This window comes from Saccoglossus kowalevskii, chromosome 3 (genome assembly GCF_978046115.1).
Source record: "Saccoglossus kowalevskii chromosome 3, keSacKowa6.1, whole genome shotgun sequence".
Classification (NCBI taxonomy): domain Eukaryota; kingdom Metazoa; phylum Hemichordata; class Enteropneusta; family Harrimaniidae; genus Saccoglossus; species Saccoglossus kowalevskii.
In genome coordinates this window covers 24,232,417-24,248,822 of record NC_140643.1, presented here as the reverse complement: position 1 = coordinate 24,248,822, position 16,406 = coordinate 24,232,417, and the positions used below count along the sequence as shown (strand labels likewise).

Genomic DNA, 16,406 nt, shown 5'->3' with positions numbered 1-16,406 from the left:
TCATTATAAGTACCTGATATTCTGTCAACAAATTCGGCCATTCCTTCCTGTAAATAAATTGATTTTAAACTTCATACTATACTTTTCATAAACATAGCAAGTTATAAATATTTACCCTTGGCATTATATTTAAATCCAATAATAATGTTATTATTGGCTAGAAAAGCCCTTTGATAACGCCAATATGGCCAAAGAAAAAAATTGCATAGTACTTTTAAAAAAAGGTAGGATAAGTTAGATTTTTAATATTTTTCCCTTTATGAGACATCACTTTCTTTGATCTAGCTTCAAGCAGATCAGTTAACAAAACTTCGTTAAATGATGTTTTCAGTCTTCCTTATGTTGTTAACAAATTACGGATATTAGAGTCAGTTTGATTCTTGTTTGATATCACACCATTTTTTTTACATTTGGCCAAAAATAAGTTATTGGTACCACACCTGCCTTACCGTCTCTGCGCTTTTTTTAAAAATCATGAATGGTTGATTGGAAACATAGATTTATAGAGATAATAAATTATATAACGTTCATGAAATGTAGTGTAAAATAAATCTATTTATAAAATATAATTTTACATATTTACAGAATCTCGCAGGATTTGGATTGCTGAGAACTAGATGGTTTCTCACTCAATTCTTTTGACTTCTCAGATGTAGTTGACTTTTGTCCTCCATTGGACACTGGGCTGCCTGACCGTATCCTTTTCAGTTGTTCCTGGTCAACATATTTCTCAAGTTCATCAACTTGTTGAGTGATTTCTTTCAACTCCAGTTCCATCCTGAGTATTCTCTCATCTTTTGTCTGATCATCCTTGATAAATCGTTTCAGTCTAACTTGTAAATCCTTCATCTTCCTTTCGCTTTCTTCTCGAGCCTCCATCGCCTCAGAAACCTGCTCCCGTAGATACCTTTCATTCTCCCGTGTGTCAACTACCTGTCGAGTCAGAAACTCTGCTTGTATTTGTAGTCCGTCTGTTTGCTTCGCCTTCTCTCGCAAATCTGTTCCACTGCTTGACTTTGATGCACCTCCGTCAATTTGCTCTTTCAGTCTCTGTATGGTGACGTTCAGATCAGTGATTTTTCCTGACTGTGCCTCGAGTTCAGACTGTACCATGCTGTGTTTTTCTTTTAGCGTATCAAATTCTTTTTTTGATTGGTCATATTTTTTCTTCAACTTTGAATACTTTTTTTTCAATTTGTCACCATCTGTTTTCTCAGAATCTTCTTTCGTAGATTCCTCTTTTTCTTTAATTTTCTCTGCTTCATCCAAAGTCATGTCTTCAGCAACTCCGCGCATATTAGTATCTGGTTATGGAAACAATTTATAAAAATTTAGTGAAAAAAGACAGTGAAAGGCATAAAGCATAATTTTTTATAAATCAAAATGACTGGCAGAATTCTAATTGACCAATCCAGAAATGATATGGTGACATCATAGCAAGTTCTAATTAATATTAATATTAACTTAAAGTCAACATCATCCAATCAGCGTGTCCTTCATTTTGAATAAGTGGGTGGTCACAGTTGTTATGTCACTTTAAGGCTTGTGCATACATCATCAGTGTAGACAATTTGAATTTCATGAGCCAATCATTATTCAATATTTAAATTTGAATGAAAGCTGAGGATTGGTATTTACAAACGACTATAAGTATGTTCATGAGGTAAGGTACAACTTTCTGTAATTTGATTGTTTGAAATTCTTCATGTTTTCACTAGTGACTGTAGTTTTGAAAGCTCAATATTTTTGACATGAAACAATAGTTTTTAATTGTCCTATTAATAACATTATGTAATCCAACTTTCTGCATAACATTTAAAGAAGACGAAGTAAATCACTGGAATTGCAAATTAATATTGAATTTTTTTTACTATTTCAAAGTTTATCAATAAATTGCTGTGACAATGAAAGCTTTGCAAGATGTTCATTTAAGAAATCAGCAATGAGAGAACAATTAGAGAGGACAACTTGTTTCATTATTGAATAACACTGATAAGAAACTGCCTAAAGGGCGATTGGTCGCCGTAACAACATGTGTTGAATGTGTTCAACTTTTGTGTGAATACACAACACATTTGACCGGCAGGCACATATACACATTGCCTGTGAGCAGTATGGGAACTTTATTGATTGCCTGTGGTTGCCACGACTACATGCACTGACAATTGTTATCATCTTCATCTTATAAGACCCACTTCCACAAAGAGAATACCTCATGTCTGGGAAGAATGTACTCAAATTTATGCTGTTTAATAATTAAGTCATATTTGGCGGGGGAGACTGCATGAATTCATAACCCCTCCATAAGAGGTCAATATTGCTTCATTATTAATCACTACCAACACTTATATCATAATATTCTTAACCAATTGTGGTCAAACACACACATTTTGCACCAAAATCAAAGCCAATTCACATATCCAGTACAAGAAAATAAAATAAGAAATTAATCATCTAATATAAAACATATTTGGGGGATGCCAAAATATTGTAAAATTTATTAAAAAAAAGAAAAGAATTTCACATAAAAAAAAAAAAATTAATAAACAAAAAGCATTTCATTGCATTATAGTTCATGGAAGCATATATATTTTTTTTCACACCATTTTATCTCCCATTCATACCTACAGTAACTTTAGTACAATGTGAAATAATATCAGGTTATACCCAACAACGGCAGGTATTTCCACAGCGGTTTGTTAATGTTTAACTGCAAAGAAATATTTGTGAGTGAACAACAGATCCATGGTGTGGTTACTTGACTTGTCTAACATAACTTAATAATTACTGTAGGTACATTCCATTTTCAATTATAGTCAAAGGAAAAAAAACTTAGGTAACGGTGTATTCTTGGCACTAAACAAACACAGACGTTGTCTATTTCTCAGTTTTTGCAATTTGGGGTGAAAACTGTTAATTAGTTTGAAAACTGGGTTGAGAATTGTAATTTGGTCTGAAAAATGTTAATTGTGTTGAGAACCATAAATTGGGCTGAAAACTGTGAATTGGTTTGAAAATTGTAAATTGGGCTGAAAACTGTAAACTGGGTTGAAAGTAAAATATGTGCCAACCATGGGGGGAGGGGTCATTTTTACAGATATTCAATATCACTGATTTACTGCCTGTTACACAAAATTAGCAAAAGTTAAATTTCACATAAAGATAAAGCATTCTACAGTTACGTTGAACAGAATAAAACATAAAATTTCAATTAAATACTTTAAACATCACTCCGTGCCAAGATGTAGATTATTTCCATTTAATGTAAATGCACTTTTTAGTTGATAACAAATAATTCACTGTGATAACAAACATGCATACCTTTAATAATATAATAAATCCAATTATTTTAAGTATATATTAATTAAAGTTTTCAACAGACGTACAACAAAATCTGAATCTTTTAGTTTTTGTTTTTGTGAATTTATAAGACTATTATTATTTGTTATGTTGTAAAATATTCCATATAATTATGTAAATTAAGGATTCATTTTCTGTAAAATTTGACGCTTACTCGCCGCTTCACTAAAGTATGGCATGTCGAACAATGTCAAGTCTCTGTGTATAGATATATGACAACAAAATCTATTTGCTTTTATATTCATCTTTAGCACTGCAATCAAGCATATGTTTAAATTCAATGCCATCAAAACTCATCTACTTAATGTTGATTTTAGAAGCCGTTGTAAAGCAACCTGAAAAAGTAAACAAGTCCAAACTAAACATCGTAAATTTGTTGCCCCCTCCCCACGTATGATAAAGTTGTGAGCTTAGGTTCCTCGGAACATATGGAACAATGATGGCATTTAAAAACTTCCAAATACATTTCGACTTTTGAACGTCACTGACTCCAAAAATCGTCTCGTTCATCACGTTTACGACAATTGCCTGTAGCACGCGTTATAAATAATGCTATCAAAACAGTCTGCATCAAATGCGCTGACCCGATTTACGATGAAAATGATCACGTATCGAGGCACCGTGAATACCAGCGACAAATACGCATGTCGGCACCAAGCGAAGTGTGAAACAATAGTATTGCGTAATCGTTCACTCTCGCAGTTTGGATTATGTTTATATTTTAAAACAGTGCTAACTATTCCAACATAACAGATGCCGGTTAAATTCAATCAATGAGATTAGATTGAGTTAATGTCAGCGCACCAAATAGAAATTTAACGTGATAATGTTTAATTGGTTCGTCACAAGAAACCATGGCACATGTAGGAGTCGGTCTCGAGTGTACGTATAAACATATGGTCACTGTCGTAAACTTTAAATAATTAAATGCGGAATGAATTGTAATTTTGCAAGTACTAACCGTCCATTGGGTCAATGCTTGTAATAATATACTAGCGAACCGTGTGTAGACGCACAGAGGTATAAGTCAGTGTATTGGCGCTCCGGAAAATCCAGTTAGTGGGCGGCTTGACTAAAAAACCCTTCCCGAAGACCGTTGTCGACGACTTGGTTCGTCCACAGACGAGCAGGGTTGAGTAGGTTTCACCTTTACCTCCTAGCTGCAACGTCATGTTTACTATTCATGAAGGGAGGTCTTTGTTTTGCTTCGTGGTTACCAAGACACTGGGATCAACAAGGTATATTTTTACCGCGGGAAACAAACACATGGAGGGTCAGCTCATTTATTCTAATACTTATTATTCTCATACAGCTGCAAAGAAGAAATTCATTTACTGAATAATAGTGATGGACGTAAATTTATAATTAAAGCAATGGCTGTGACATGTGATAGTGTCCCGAAGAGCATAGGTTTTAAACACAAATTGTAATCCTGTAGAAGAAAAAATGTTCACAAAGACTGTATGCATTATGTGGAACATTATTCTGAACAAGATAATTATCACCCCCATGCCAAAATGGTTCAGTCCAAACTCTTCTGCTCGTTACGAAACAACCGTCTTCCGGTTCACCGTAGATGTGTGTCTGCTGTGTTTTCTTTGCTAGTCTGTCACGTCTTCAAGTGTTTACTGAATGCTGAACTTAGATTATCCGCTAGATCGTCATTTACCACACTTGGATTTACAATGGGATGTGGTATGAGCGCTCGCCTGAAACGAGCGAGACCTTCCGTCAGCGTTACGGAACACAGTACCCAGCATGAATTCTTGTGCGAGACGGAAGGCGACGATGCCCGCTTCAGCAATACGAAAACTACGAGTAGCAATCGCCGAACTAGGTCGATTGGGTCGTTGTTTTACTCACGAAAGGTACAAAATTTATCTGACGAAGTTGCCAGCACGAGCGCCGTTGGGCCAGCAACAGCTGTTCCCTTTATGCCGTTATCCAGCAAGCCTGGAAATGAAGCGCCTTCGCGAAGACAATCTGTTCCTGCCAGTAGTGTGTCTTCTTCGGGAAGACACGAAGACAGGGTAGTGGAGCTTCCCGGTGAAACCGTGAGGCACACCGGAACAAATCTTCATAAAAATGACGCTGTATTATTAAAGGTTGGAGTTGTGAATGCGAAACAGAGTTCACATTCACAGTCATCTGACAACGACGATTTGCTCTCATCTTCGATTTTGACCTGTAATAATTCGACTGACAGTGGAACTTGCGGGTATGTTGATAAGTGCAACGATAGAGATTCATTAGATAGCGGGTTTCAACCGCTCGACACCGCTAGTAAACTGGCTTCAGAAAAAGATATTGCATGTGATAATGATGAAATGGGGTTACCAAAACTCCACGGTGACCATGATTGCAAGACAATGACTTGTGACAATGACCGTCACTACAAACCATCTAAGGACGACGTTCATCGTAACATAAACAATCAAAACGGAGTTTTCTTCTCGGACTCTGAACCAAACTCTCCAGAAAATATGAAACCCAAACCAAATGTAACATTTTCCAAAAGCTACATTCATAAAGACTCCGGAATCGAAGTACAGAGTGATCTTGAAAAGGATGCGGATTCTCTCACATCAGGTGACATTCGTGGCAACGGGGTACAGGCGATAGATAGTGAGAGAAGGTCCTCGTTATGTAAATGCCCAAAACAGACAATTGGCATTAATACTTTAGAACAAATAATAGAAGTTGGGAAAATGATTTCTAATCCTGTTGAACACAATATCATCTATGAAACTGCCAAAGATGTTGTCATGACAAACAATGTAGCAAAATCCTCTCCTGCTATGGTGATTACTGATGTAGCAGATGAAGAAGCATTTGGTCCAGTTGCCAAGGCAACAACATCTTCTATTGAGCACCAACACATTGATAATGATTTAATAGATGATGAACTGTGGCCTGGATTGGTTGTTGTACATGTACATCAGGATTTTTACAATGGTAAGTTTCTTTTATCAGTAACTGTCAAACAACAAGTACTTTGCGTTGCATGTAATTTATTTTCACAGACGCCTGAATCAATAATAGGGAAATTTTATCTTCACTAGATTTTAGTCCCACAGATTCATTCCCCAGATGAAAATTAAAACAAAAATGCAGTAAACCGCGTTATGTCGTGTTGTCTATTTTTGTTGTTGAAATTCTTGGTTACTGTAATGTGATTCTACAAGTTTTGTTACATAATATTTCTACCATGATGTGTTAACTCAGCTGCGAGCGCGCTCAGCAGGAAATCCAACTCAAACTTAGACTCATTGTTTATGACACAGTCCCTGTATAGACTACAGAGGGACTGCGTTTGATATCTATCAGTTTATACAAAAAAAACGTCGCCAAGCTGACTGCCTGTTTGAATAAGATAAAAAAAGACTGTGGGCGTTGTAGAGATAGAATTGTCAGTTTCATGTCATAATTGGTCAGTTGGACAGATACCGTTCTTTCTATTAGTACATGAATGTGCCTTTTCATTTAAATTGTTGAACAGATGAGCATAGTTATTATAATATAAAATTGCCCTCTTTAAAGTCTCTAGAAGTTAAACGTTGAGGGTTATACTTAAACAGTGCTTCGCAGAAGGTACCTTATTGTTATTGTGTGATCTATTTAATGGCACATTCCCTAACAGCACGTTACCTGATATATGACCGTACTGAACTCAATCACCTGACACAATTAGATATTTTTTTTCAAGCTAAATGAAGTTACTCGGTTGACTCCTGCATGGTGTCGTAAAAGAGCGTTATACGAACCACAGCGATTGTTAAATGTTACTCAGCAGTACAGCGAATTCGAGGTACCAGCTGTACAATAGAATACCGCCCACATCTTGTTGGTAGAGTGCAGATACTCGTTAGTACTGCAAGAAAACATTTATTTGTAATAAATTTCACTGTAGGGCTTTTCCAGGGATGACCTTTCATTTTAATTCAATAAATAGAAAGGTGTGTTTTGACCCTTGATACAAGATTGTCTCACATCTGCTAGTAAGCCAAGAGGAATATATTTCTGATTTTATTTTCCTCAAATCGTCTATGATTTCATAGTACAAAGTAAAAATAATTACAAAATTGTAATAGAAGAAGCCTAGATAAAGCAGAATCCTTACAAACCATATCTGGCAGCATGTATATGAATTGAACAAATCTTAAACTTTTGGGTTTCCCAGACTTGTTTTTGAGTTATGAACTTTTAAATTCAAAATGAATAGATTTTAACGCTATGGGAAGAAAATAAAGTCATTACTGTAAAATCTGTATTTGAAGCTGCGGCTTCTATTAAAAGGGTGCAATTCAACAGAGGGGATGCGGCTTCTATTAGAGCATATACACATATGAGAAATAATGAATTTTTGGTTCCCAATTGTTAAAAAAAAATGGGTGCGACTTCTATTAGAGATGCGGCTTCTAATAGAGATTTTACGGTAGTTCCATTGAAACAAGTTTGGGTATCCTCTGGCCTCTTTTTACTTGCTCTTTGTCATCTATAGAGTTGAACAAAATATTAAAAAGTGATTTTAAATTCTTATCATATCCATCCTCAATAATACCAGAAAATATTACTTTTTACTTAGCTAGAATGGAAAAAGTATATATGTCGAAAAAGCCTGCTTGCGCTTGTCCATCCCGCGTGTAAACTTGTGGTTACAATAACTCAAATATTTTTTGGGTATTTTATTCACAAGTATTCCCTCTTGGCCAAGTTCAATTTTAGTATGGGTTGTACGTATATTTTTCAAGATATTGGTGAAATTTTAGTATGGGTTGTACGTATATTTTTCAAGATATTGGTGACATTTTAGTATGGGTTGTATGTATATTTTTCAAGATATTGGTGAAATTTTAGTATGGGTTGTACGTATATTTTTCAAGATATTGGTGAAATTTTAGTATGGGTTGTACGTATATTTTTCAAGATATTGGTGAAATTTTAATATGGGTTGTACGTATATTTTTCAAGATATTGGTGACATTTTAGTATGGGTTGTATGTATATTTTTCAAGATATTGGTGAAATTTTAGTATGGGTTGTACGTATATTTTTCAAGATATTGGTGAAATTTTAGTATGGGTTGTACGTATATTTTTCAAGATATTGGTGAAATTTTAATATGGGTTGTACGTATATTTTTCAAGATATTGGTGAAATTTTAGTATGGGTTGTACGTATATTTTTCAAGATATTGGTGAAATTTTAGTATGGGTTGTACGTATATTTTTCAAGATATTGGTGACATTTTAGTATGGGTTGTATGTATATTTTTCAAGATATTGGTGAAATTTTAGTATGGGTTGTACGTATATTTTTCAAGATATTGGTGAAATTTTAGTATAGGTTGTACGTATATTTTTCAAGATATTGGTGAAATTTTAGTATGGGTTGTACGTATATTTTTCAAGATATTGGTGAAATTTTAGTATGGGTTGTACGTATATTTTTCAAGATATTGGTGAAATTTTAATATGGGTTGTACGTATATTTTTCAAGATATTGGTGAAATTTTAATATGGGTTGTACGTATATTTTTCAAGATATTGGTGAAATTTTAGTATGGGTTGTACGTATATTTTTCAAGATATTGGTGAAATTTTAATATGGGTTGTACATATATTTTTCAAGATATTGGTGAAATTTTAATATGGGTTGTACGTATATTTTTCAAGATATTGGTGAAATTTTAATATGGTTGTACGTATATTTTTCAAGATATTGGTGAAATTTCACTTAAAATCGTGGTTGCAATAACCCAAACAATTTTAAAGTGATCATCTTAAAACTTGAATATCTAATCAATCATAATAAGGCTGAGAAAAAAATATCTCTGTTTCTCGTTTCCGTGCGCATCATTTTGAACTATGCGCCTTAAACGTTTTTTTCCCTTCTCTTGTACTCGCACTTGTCTCAAATTTCCCCCATTTTAGCTCAGTATTCAAAAAAAAAAAGAAAAAATCGCCTCGCCACCTCATTTTAAAATTTCCATGAAACGAGAAACAGAGAATTTTTTTTTCCTGGCCTAAAATGTCTATCAATACCAAGATAAGATCTTGTGTTATGCGTGAAATGATATGGTTGATTTTTTAGTTATATATCTAACATGCAAGTGCATCTTGTTCATTCTTTAATATCTTGAATCGCAATGGGCAAGGTTGTAATAGTTACACTATGTTTTTTAATAAACATTACAAACCCATCATGCAGGGAAAGGAATACGAGTCAAAACCTTAGGACATTTTGGGTCAATTATCATTAAAAAAAAAATGATGTTATGAAAGATTCCAATTCTAACTGATGGATGGCATAGACTGACTTTCTAAATGAGGAATTAGCTGATTAAACAATTCAACAAATGCCCCCCCCCCCCACTTGTTTAATTAATTTCACATAAGAGACCAGTATGTTCTATACATTATTCGAAAACATGCAGCGAAGAAGAGAGACCACGTGCTGTTTGTCAGCCGATGATGCAAAATATGGTAATAATGAAAATGTAGTACAAACTGTAATCATATGAACCCTGACCTCAATGTGCTTGATATCTTTTTAATTTCCTCCCAGAAGATGCAGTGATAATATCTCAAAGTGTATACAATGACTCAGATGTTAAAATGTGAAATTAAAACCATGTGAAAAGAATGCTTTTATGATTGAAAGGCTCACACAGTTTGCGTTATGAAAGGAATGACTTACACAGGTTTGCGTCCTAGTTCTGAGCTTGTGTTTAATAATCATTGAATTGAATTATACACAGCAATGGACAGAAATAACAATTGAATTATACACAGCAATGGACAGGAGTGACATAACAATTGAATTATACACAACAATGGACAGGAGTGACATAACAATTGAATTATACACAACAATGGACAGGAGTGACATAACAATTGAATTATACACAACAATGGACAGGAGTGACATAACAATTGAATTATACACAACAATGGACAGGAGTGACATAACAATTGAATTATACACAACAATGGACAGGAGTGACATAACAATTGAGTTATACACAACAATGGACAGAAATAACAATTGAATTATACACAGCAATGGACAGGAGTGACATAACAATTGAATTATACACAACAATGGACAGGAGTGACATAACAATTGAATTATACACAACAATGGACAGGAGTGACATAACAATTGAGTTATACACAACAATGGACAGGAGTGACATAACAATTGAATTATACACAACAATGGACAGGAGTGACATAACAATTGAATTATACACAACAATGGACATGAGTGACATAACAATTGAATTATACACAACAATGGACATGAGTGACATAACAATTGAATTATACACAACAATGGACAGGAGTGACATAACAATTGAATTATACACAACAATGGACAGGCATGACATAACAATTGAGTTATACACAACAATGGACAGGAGTGACATAACAATTGAATTATACACAACAATGGACAGGAGTGACATAACAATTGAATTATACACAACAATGGACAGGAGTGACATAACAATTGAATTATACACAACAATGGACAGGAGTGACATAACAATTGAATTATACACAACAATGGACATGAGTGACATAACAATTGAATTATACACAACAATGGACATGAGTGACATAACAATTGAATTATACACAACAATGGACATGAGTGACATAACAATTGAATTATACACAACAATGGACAGGAGTGACATAACAATTGAATTATACACAGCAATGGACAGGAGTGACATAACAATTGAATTATACACAACAATGGACATGAGTGACATAACAATTGAATTATACACAACAATGGACAGGAGTGACATAACAATTGAATTATACACAGCAATGGACAGGAATAACAATTGAATTATACACAACAATGGACATGAGTGACATAACAATTGAATTATACACAACAATGGACAGGCATGACATAACAATTGAATTATACACTACAATGGAAAAGAGTGACATAATGAAATTGTTTCCCAAGATTAGCGAGAGTGATAACAATAACATTTTAATATCATATAAGTAACTGTGATATCCACCGTGTTCTATTGTTTTGGCTGCAGGCAATATTTTATGATATTTGATCCATCTTGTGTTATTTTTTTACCTTTGGTCAAATAATAACAATAGGACACAGTTTGCAGCTCTGAATCCAGAAATAATATTCATTTTTTCTGCAACCTTGCCATTGTTAGTCATTTTGTATTATGAATACACATAATCATTATCGATAATGAAAGTATTGCTACTTACAGTGTTTCATATGTTTTCAGTAAAGAACCATGCAATGCTAACAATTTAGGCTACCAGCCTCCAGGTATACACATTACAGGTTTCTGAGGGCACACTTTCAATGATCTGTTCATTTTCTCTATATACTTTTGGACTTGGGGAAAATAAATTCAGAAAAGTTGCACAAAATAACAGTACTGTGATTTTATTAAAAGAAAATATGTTGAGTGAGACAAATGTTCAATAATATACAGGAATATACTTCACAAATAAACAGAAAATACTAAAATGATATTAATCTTCCAGATTGTTAGTATTGATCACGAAACACACTTCGCAGTTATTCTGTCAGTTCACTGTTGATTCTTAAAGGGTGGTAGTCGTCGTGCCACGCATGCGCAAGATATATGGGTCTCATATAAACAAATATGGCGACTTTGACCGTTGCGCAGATCAATGAGTACAAACTGAGACATTACCAAGCCTTAATTAGGTAATTGGAAGGTATCGAAGGAGTCACCGGTGGTAATTAGTGCAAGTCACGCCCAGGTCAAACCTCATACTTGTGATTTTCATTATAAGAGCGCATTGGATTGTGGGTAAATCAATGTTTATCAACACAAATGTTGCACATGTGCAGTGTGACAACCACTGCCCTTTAAATTGTGGGAGGATATCGTTCTAAACTAAATACTTGTCTATACAATTTTTTTAATATTATAAGATAAGATACAAGATAAAATAACTTTATTGACATTATTCTTTCTATAGAAGATGAACATAGTCAAGTAAAATAAAAGAAAAGTAAAGAGGATAATCAAAAAATTAAAATAACAGATTAATTAAAAGGCAATTACAAGGTAGTACAGAATCAGGTGTTTTATTAATACACACCTGTTTGCATTATAAACACACCAAGCTTAATGTGGCAGTTTGTCTTAATGTAAATAAATTTATCAGAATGATCCATTGATGTAAAATTAGGATTATCCTTATGTAAGTCTGTAAAAAGTATCTGCCTCATTTTATTGTGCTGTGGGCAGTCCATAATGTAATGGTACTCATCCTCAACTGAGTTATTGTCACATCTTGTGCAGATTCTGTGTTCCAGTTTTGTTTTTGGCCTAGTATACCTCATATATAGTATTATATGAAGGTTATGGTTCAGGTTCAAATACATTCTTAAATTGTTAGTATATACTCAGTTCAATATTTATTTCAACCTCAATTCAGTTTTCCAATTTTGAATGTCTATGTCATGGCAACGCTGTTTGAATAGTCTGATGAAACATTTAATATTTTTTACATGTTTGTTAATTAACTCTGGCAATATTCTCAAAGCAGCAGTTATTTTCATTGACTAAATTGCTTCGTAAAGCATTTTTCTTTCACTGTGGAATCCTGCGTTATGCGTGAAATCGAACATACAAACAAGACTAACAAAGGTCATAGTGATGTCAGAGCATCGCATGAGATTTGACAAATGCGAAAGTATTTTGGGGATATTTCCACGCTTAATAATAGACACATTTGATGATGGTCAGTTTTGAAAAAAGTAAGGGTATCTCAATGCCATATTCCCCTCTCAAAGATCAACATTTCTATATTGAGCTGTAGCAAAAAAAATTAATGTTGAAAATTAAATCATTCCATTTTTTGGAACAGACTTTCAATTTGAAGATCCCACAGTGAACAGAAAACCACCTATTGCGAGATGATCACAAAAATGCAAGACGAACAGACATTTCTAAAAAATACAAGTGTCTACGATAGAAATGGTTAGTGTTTATCTCAGATCGTTTTTTTTGTAATGATACAAAAAACAATTAACACATGCATTTGGCATTTTCAAATTCAGTGATAAATTTGTCTTCATTTTTGTTTATGGACTTTATGCAATCAAATCTTTCCTAACACCCACTGAGTCCTGTGATGCTAATGGTTAAAAATACATTCAAATGAGGAACACACAATCGCATTATCTTTCAAGTGTTCGCAAAGTGCGCAAGTTCGCTTCTCGTGCAATCTTCAATGTATATACTTATTTTTAGCTCCGCTGTCGACTTTGTCGAGCGGAGCTTATCATATGAGTGATTGTCCGTCGTCGTCGTCGTCGTCCGTGTCAATGTTTTACTTTTTGACTTCTTCTTGAAAACTACAAGCCTGAATGCTTTGATACTTGGTGTATATGTTCCTTGGGTAGACCTCTCTTAGGTTTGTTCATTTCATGTTGATATCTTCAATTCTCTAATTTTGGTGAATATTTTTGTCATTTTTGGTAAAAAGTGATATTTTCGACTTCTTGTTAAAAACCGCAAGTACAATTGCTTTGATATTACATATATAGGTACTACATGTGGACCTCTCTCAGATTTGTTCATTTTGTAATGATATCTTTAATTCTCTAATTTTGGTGAATATTTTTATCATTTTTGGTAAAAAGTGATATTTTTGACTTCTTGTTAAAAACCGCAAGTCCAATTGCTTTGATACTACATATATAGGTACTACATGTGAACCTCTCTCAGATTTGTTCATTTCGTGATGATATCTTCAATTCTCTAATTTTGGTGAATATTTTTGTAATTTTTGGTAAAAAGTGATATTTTCGCCTTCTTGTTAAAAACCACAAGTCCGATTGCTTTGATATTACATATATAGGTACTACATGTGGACCTCTCTCAGATTTGTTCATTTTGTGATGATGTCTTCAATTCTCTAATTTTGGTGAATATTTTTGTAATTTTTGGTAAAAAGTGATATTTTCGACTTCTTGTTAAAAACCAATTGTTCAATTGCTTTGATATTACATATTTAGATACTACATTTGGACCTTTCTCAGATTTGTTCATTTCGTGATGATATCTTCGATTCTATAATTTTGGTGAATATTTTTGTCATTTTTGGTAAAAAGTGATATTTTCGACTTCTTGTAAAAAACCAATAGTCTGATTGCTTTGATATTACATATACAGGTACTACATGTGGACCTCTCTCAGATTTGTTCATTTTGTGATGGTATCTTCAATTCTCTAATTTTGGTGAATATTTTTGTAATTTTTGGTAAAAAGTGATATTTTCGACTTCTTGTTAAAAACCAAAAGTTCAATTGCTTTGATATTACATATTTAGATACTACATGTAGACCTTTTTCAGATTTGTTCTTTTCGTGATGATATCTTCGATTCTCTAATTTTGGTGAATATTTTTGTCATTTTTGGTAAAAAGTGATATTTTCGACTTCTTGTAAAAAACCAATAGTCTGATTGCTTTGATATTACATATATAGGTACTACATGTGGACCTCTCTCAGATTTGTTCATTTTGTGATGATATCTTCAATTCTCTAATTTTGGTGAATATTTTTGTCATTTTTGGTAAAAAGTGATATTTTCGACTTCTTGTTAAAAAGTGTAAGTCCGATTGCTTTGATACTATACATATTGTTCATTTTCTAATGATGTCTTCAGTTCTTTAATTGAAATGTGCATTGCTAACAGCGGAGCTATCTCAGCCGATAGGCTGCTGTTTGAATTCTAGCTTGGTTCCCAGGGTATCTCAGGTTAGTAAAAACATAAGAGATATTTTTGGTTAGAAGATGAATGCTAGTTTGCGAAACCAACTGTTTTGTTCTGTTCATGACTTACAAAATCATATTACCAAGAAAGAAACCTATCAATTGAAGAATAATCCAGGGTTTATATAATTACATAATCATGCATAACAATAGGTACGAGTAATATGACAATTATACCTATAATTAGCCATATAATTAACCATTAGTGATATGACAATTAAATTTCCTCTGAACTAAGTCGAAAGTGACATAATAATTTAATGGCCAAGTTGATGAAATTATGTGTAACATTATTACTATAATAATATTACTTGCCTTAGGGACTTCTATCGTGTTATTGTGGTAACTATGGTTTCTTGGGTTATTTTTTATTTGTGAAATTTATGCTACAGTATTCACAATGATTGTATGTACTACCGGTATATGTACATTACAGTATTCACAATGATTGTATGTACTACCGGTATATGTACATTACAGTATTCACAATGATTGTATGTACTACCGGTATATGTACATTACAGTATTCACAATGATTGTATGTACTACCGGTATATGTACATTACAGTATTCACAATGATTGTATGTACTACCGGTATATGTACATTACAGTATTCACAATGATTGTATGTACTACCGGTATATGTACATTACAGTATTCACAATGATTGTATGTACTACCGGTATATGTACATTACAGTATTCACAATGATTGTATGTACTACCGGTATATGTACATTACAGTATTCACAATGATTGTATGTACTACCGGTATATGTACATTACAGTATTCACAATGATTGTATGTACTACCGGTATATGTACATTACAGTATTCACAATGATTGTTTGTACTACCGGTATATGTACATTACAGTATTCACAATGATTGTTTGTACTACCGGTATATGTACATTACAGTATTCACAATGATTGTATGTACTACCGGTATATGTACATTACAGTATTCACAATGATTGTATGTACTACCGGTATATGTACATTACAGTATTCACAATGATTGTATGTACTACCGGTATATGTACATTACAGTATTCGCAATGATTGTATGTACTACCGGTATATGTACATTACAGTATTCACAATGATTGTATGTACTACCGGTATATGTACATTACAGTAATCACAATGATTGTATGTACTACCGGTATATGTACATTACAGTATTCACAATGATTGTATGTACTACCGGTATATGTACATTAC

At 33.5% G+C, this 16,406-nt stretch overlaps 2 protein-coding genes across 2 annotated transcripts in view; one reads left to right on the top strand and one right to left on the bottom strand.

Annotated features, from left to right (window-relative positions):
* Positions 1–526: 526 nt before the first annotated feature.
* LOC102802738 (uncharacterized) lies at positions 527–4,613 on the bottom strand. The gene is made up of 2 exons (XM_006814732.3): positions 4,322–4,613; positions 527–1,304 (listed from the first exon to the last, which is right to left on the bottom strand). Exons 1-2 carry the CDS (start codon positions 4,326–4,328, stop codon positions 580–582), a joined length of 732 nt encoding a protein of 243 aa, XP_006814795.1. The 5' UTR covers positions 4,329–4,613; the 3' UTR covers positions 527–579.
* Positions 4,614–4,978: 365 nt separating this feature from the next.
* The window catches only part of LOC146747581 (uncharacterized), a 28,661-nt gene continuing 17,233 nt past the window's right edge, over positions 4,979–16,406 (top strand). Inside the window, exon 1 of the mRNA XM_085496527.1 lies at positions 4,979–6,315. Coding sequence (XP_085352653.1) covers positions 5,046–6,315 — 1,270 coding nt within the window. The 5' untranslated portion in view covers positions 4,979–5,045. The remainder of the gene's footprint in view (positions 6,316–16,406) is intronic.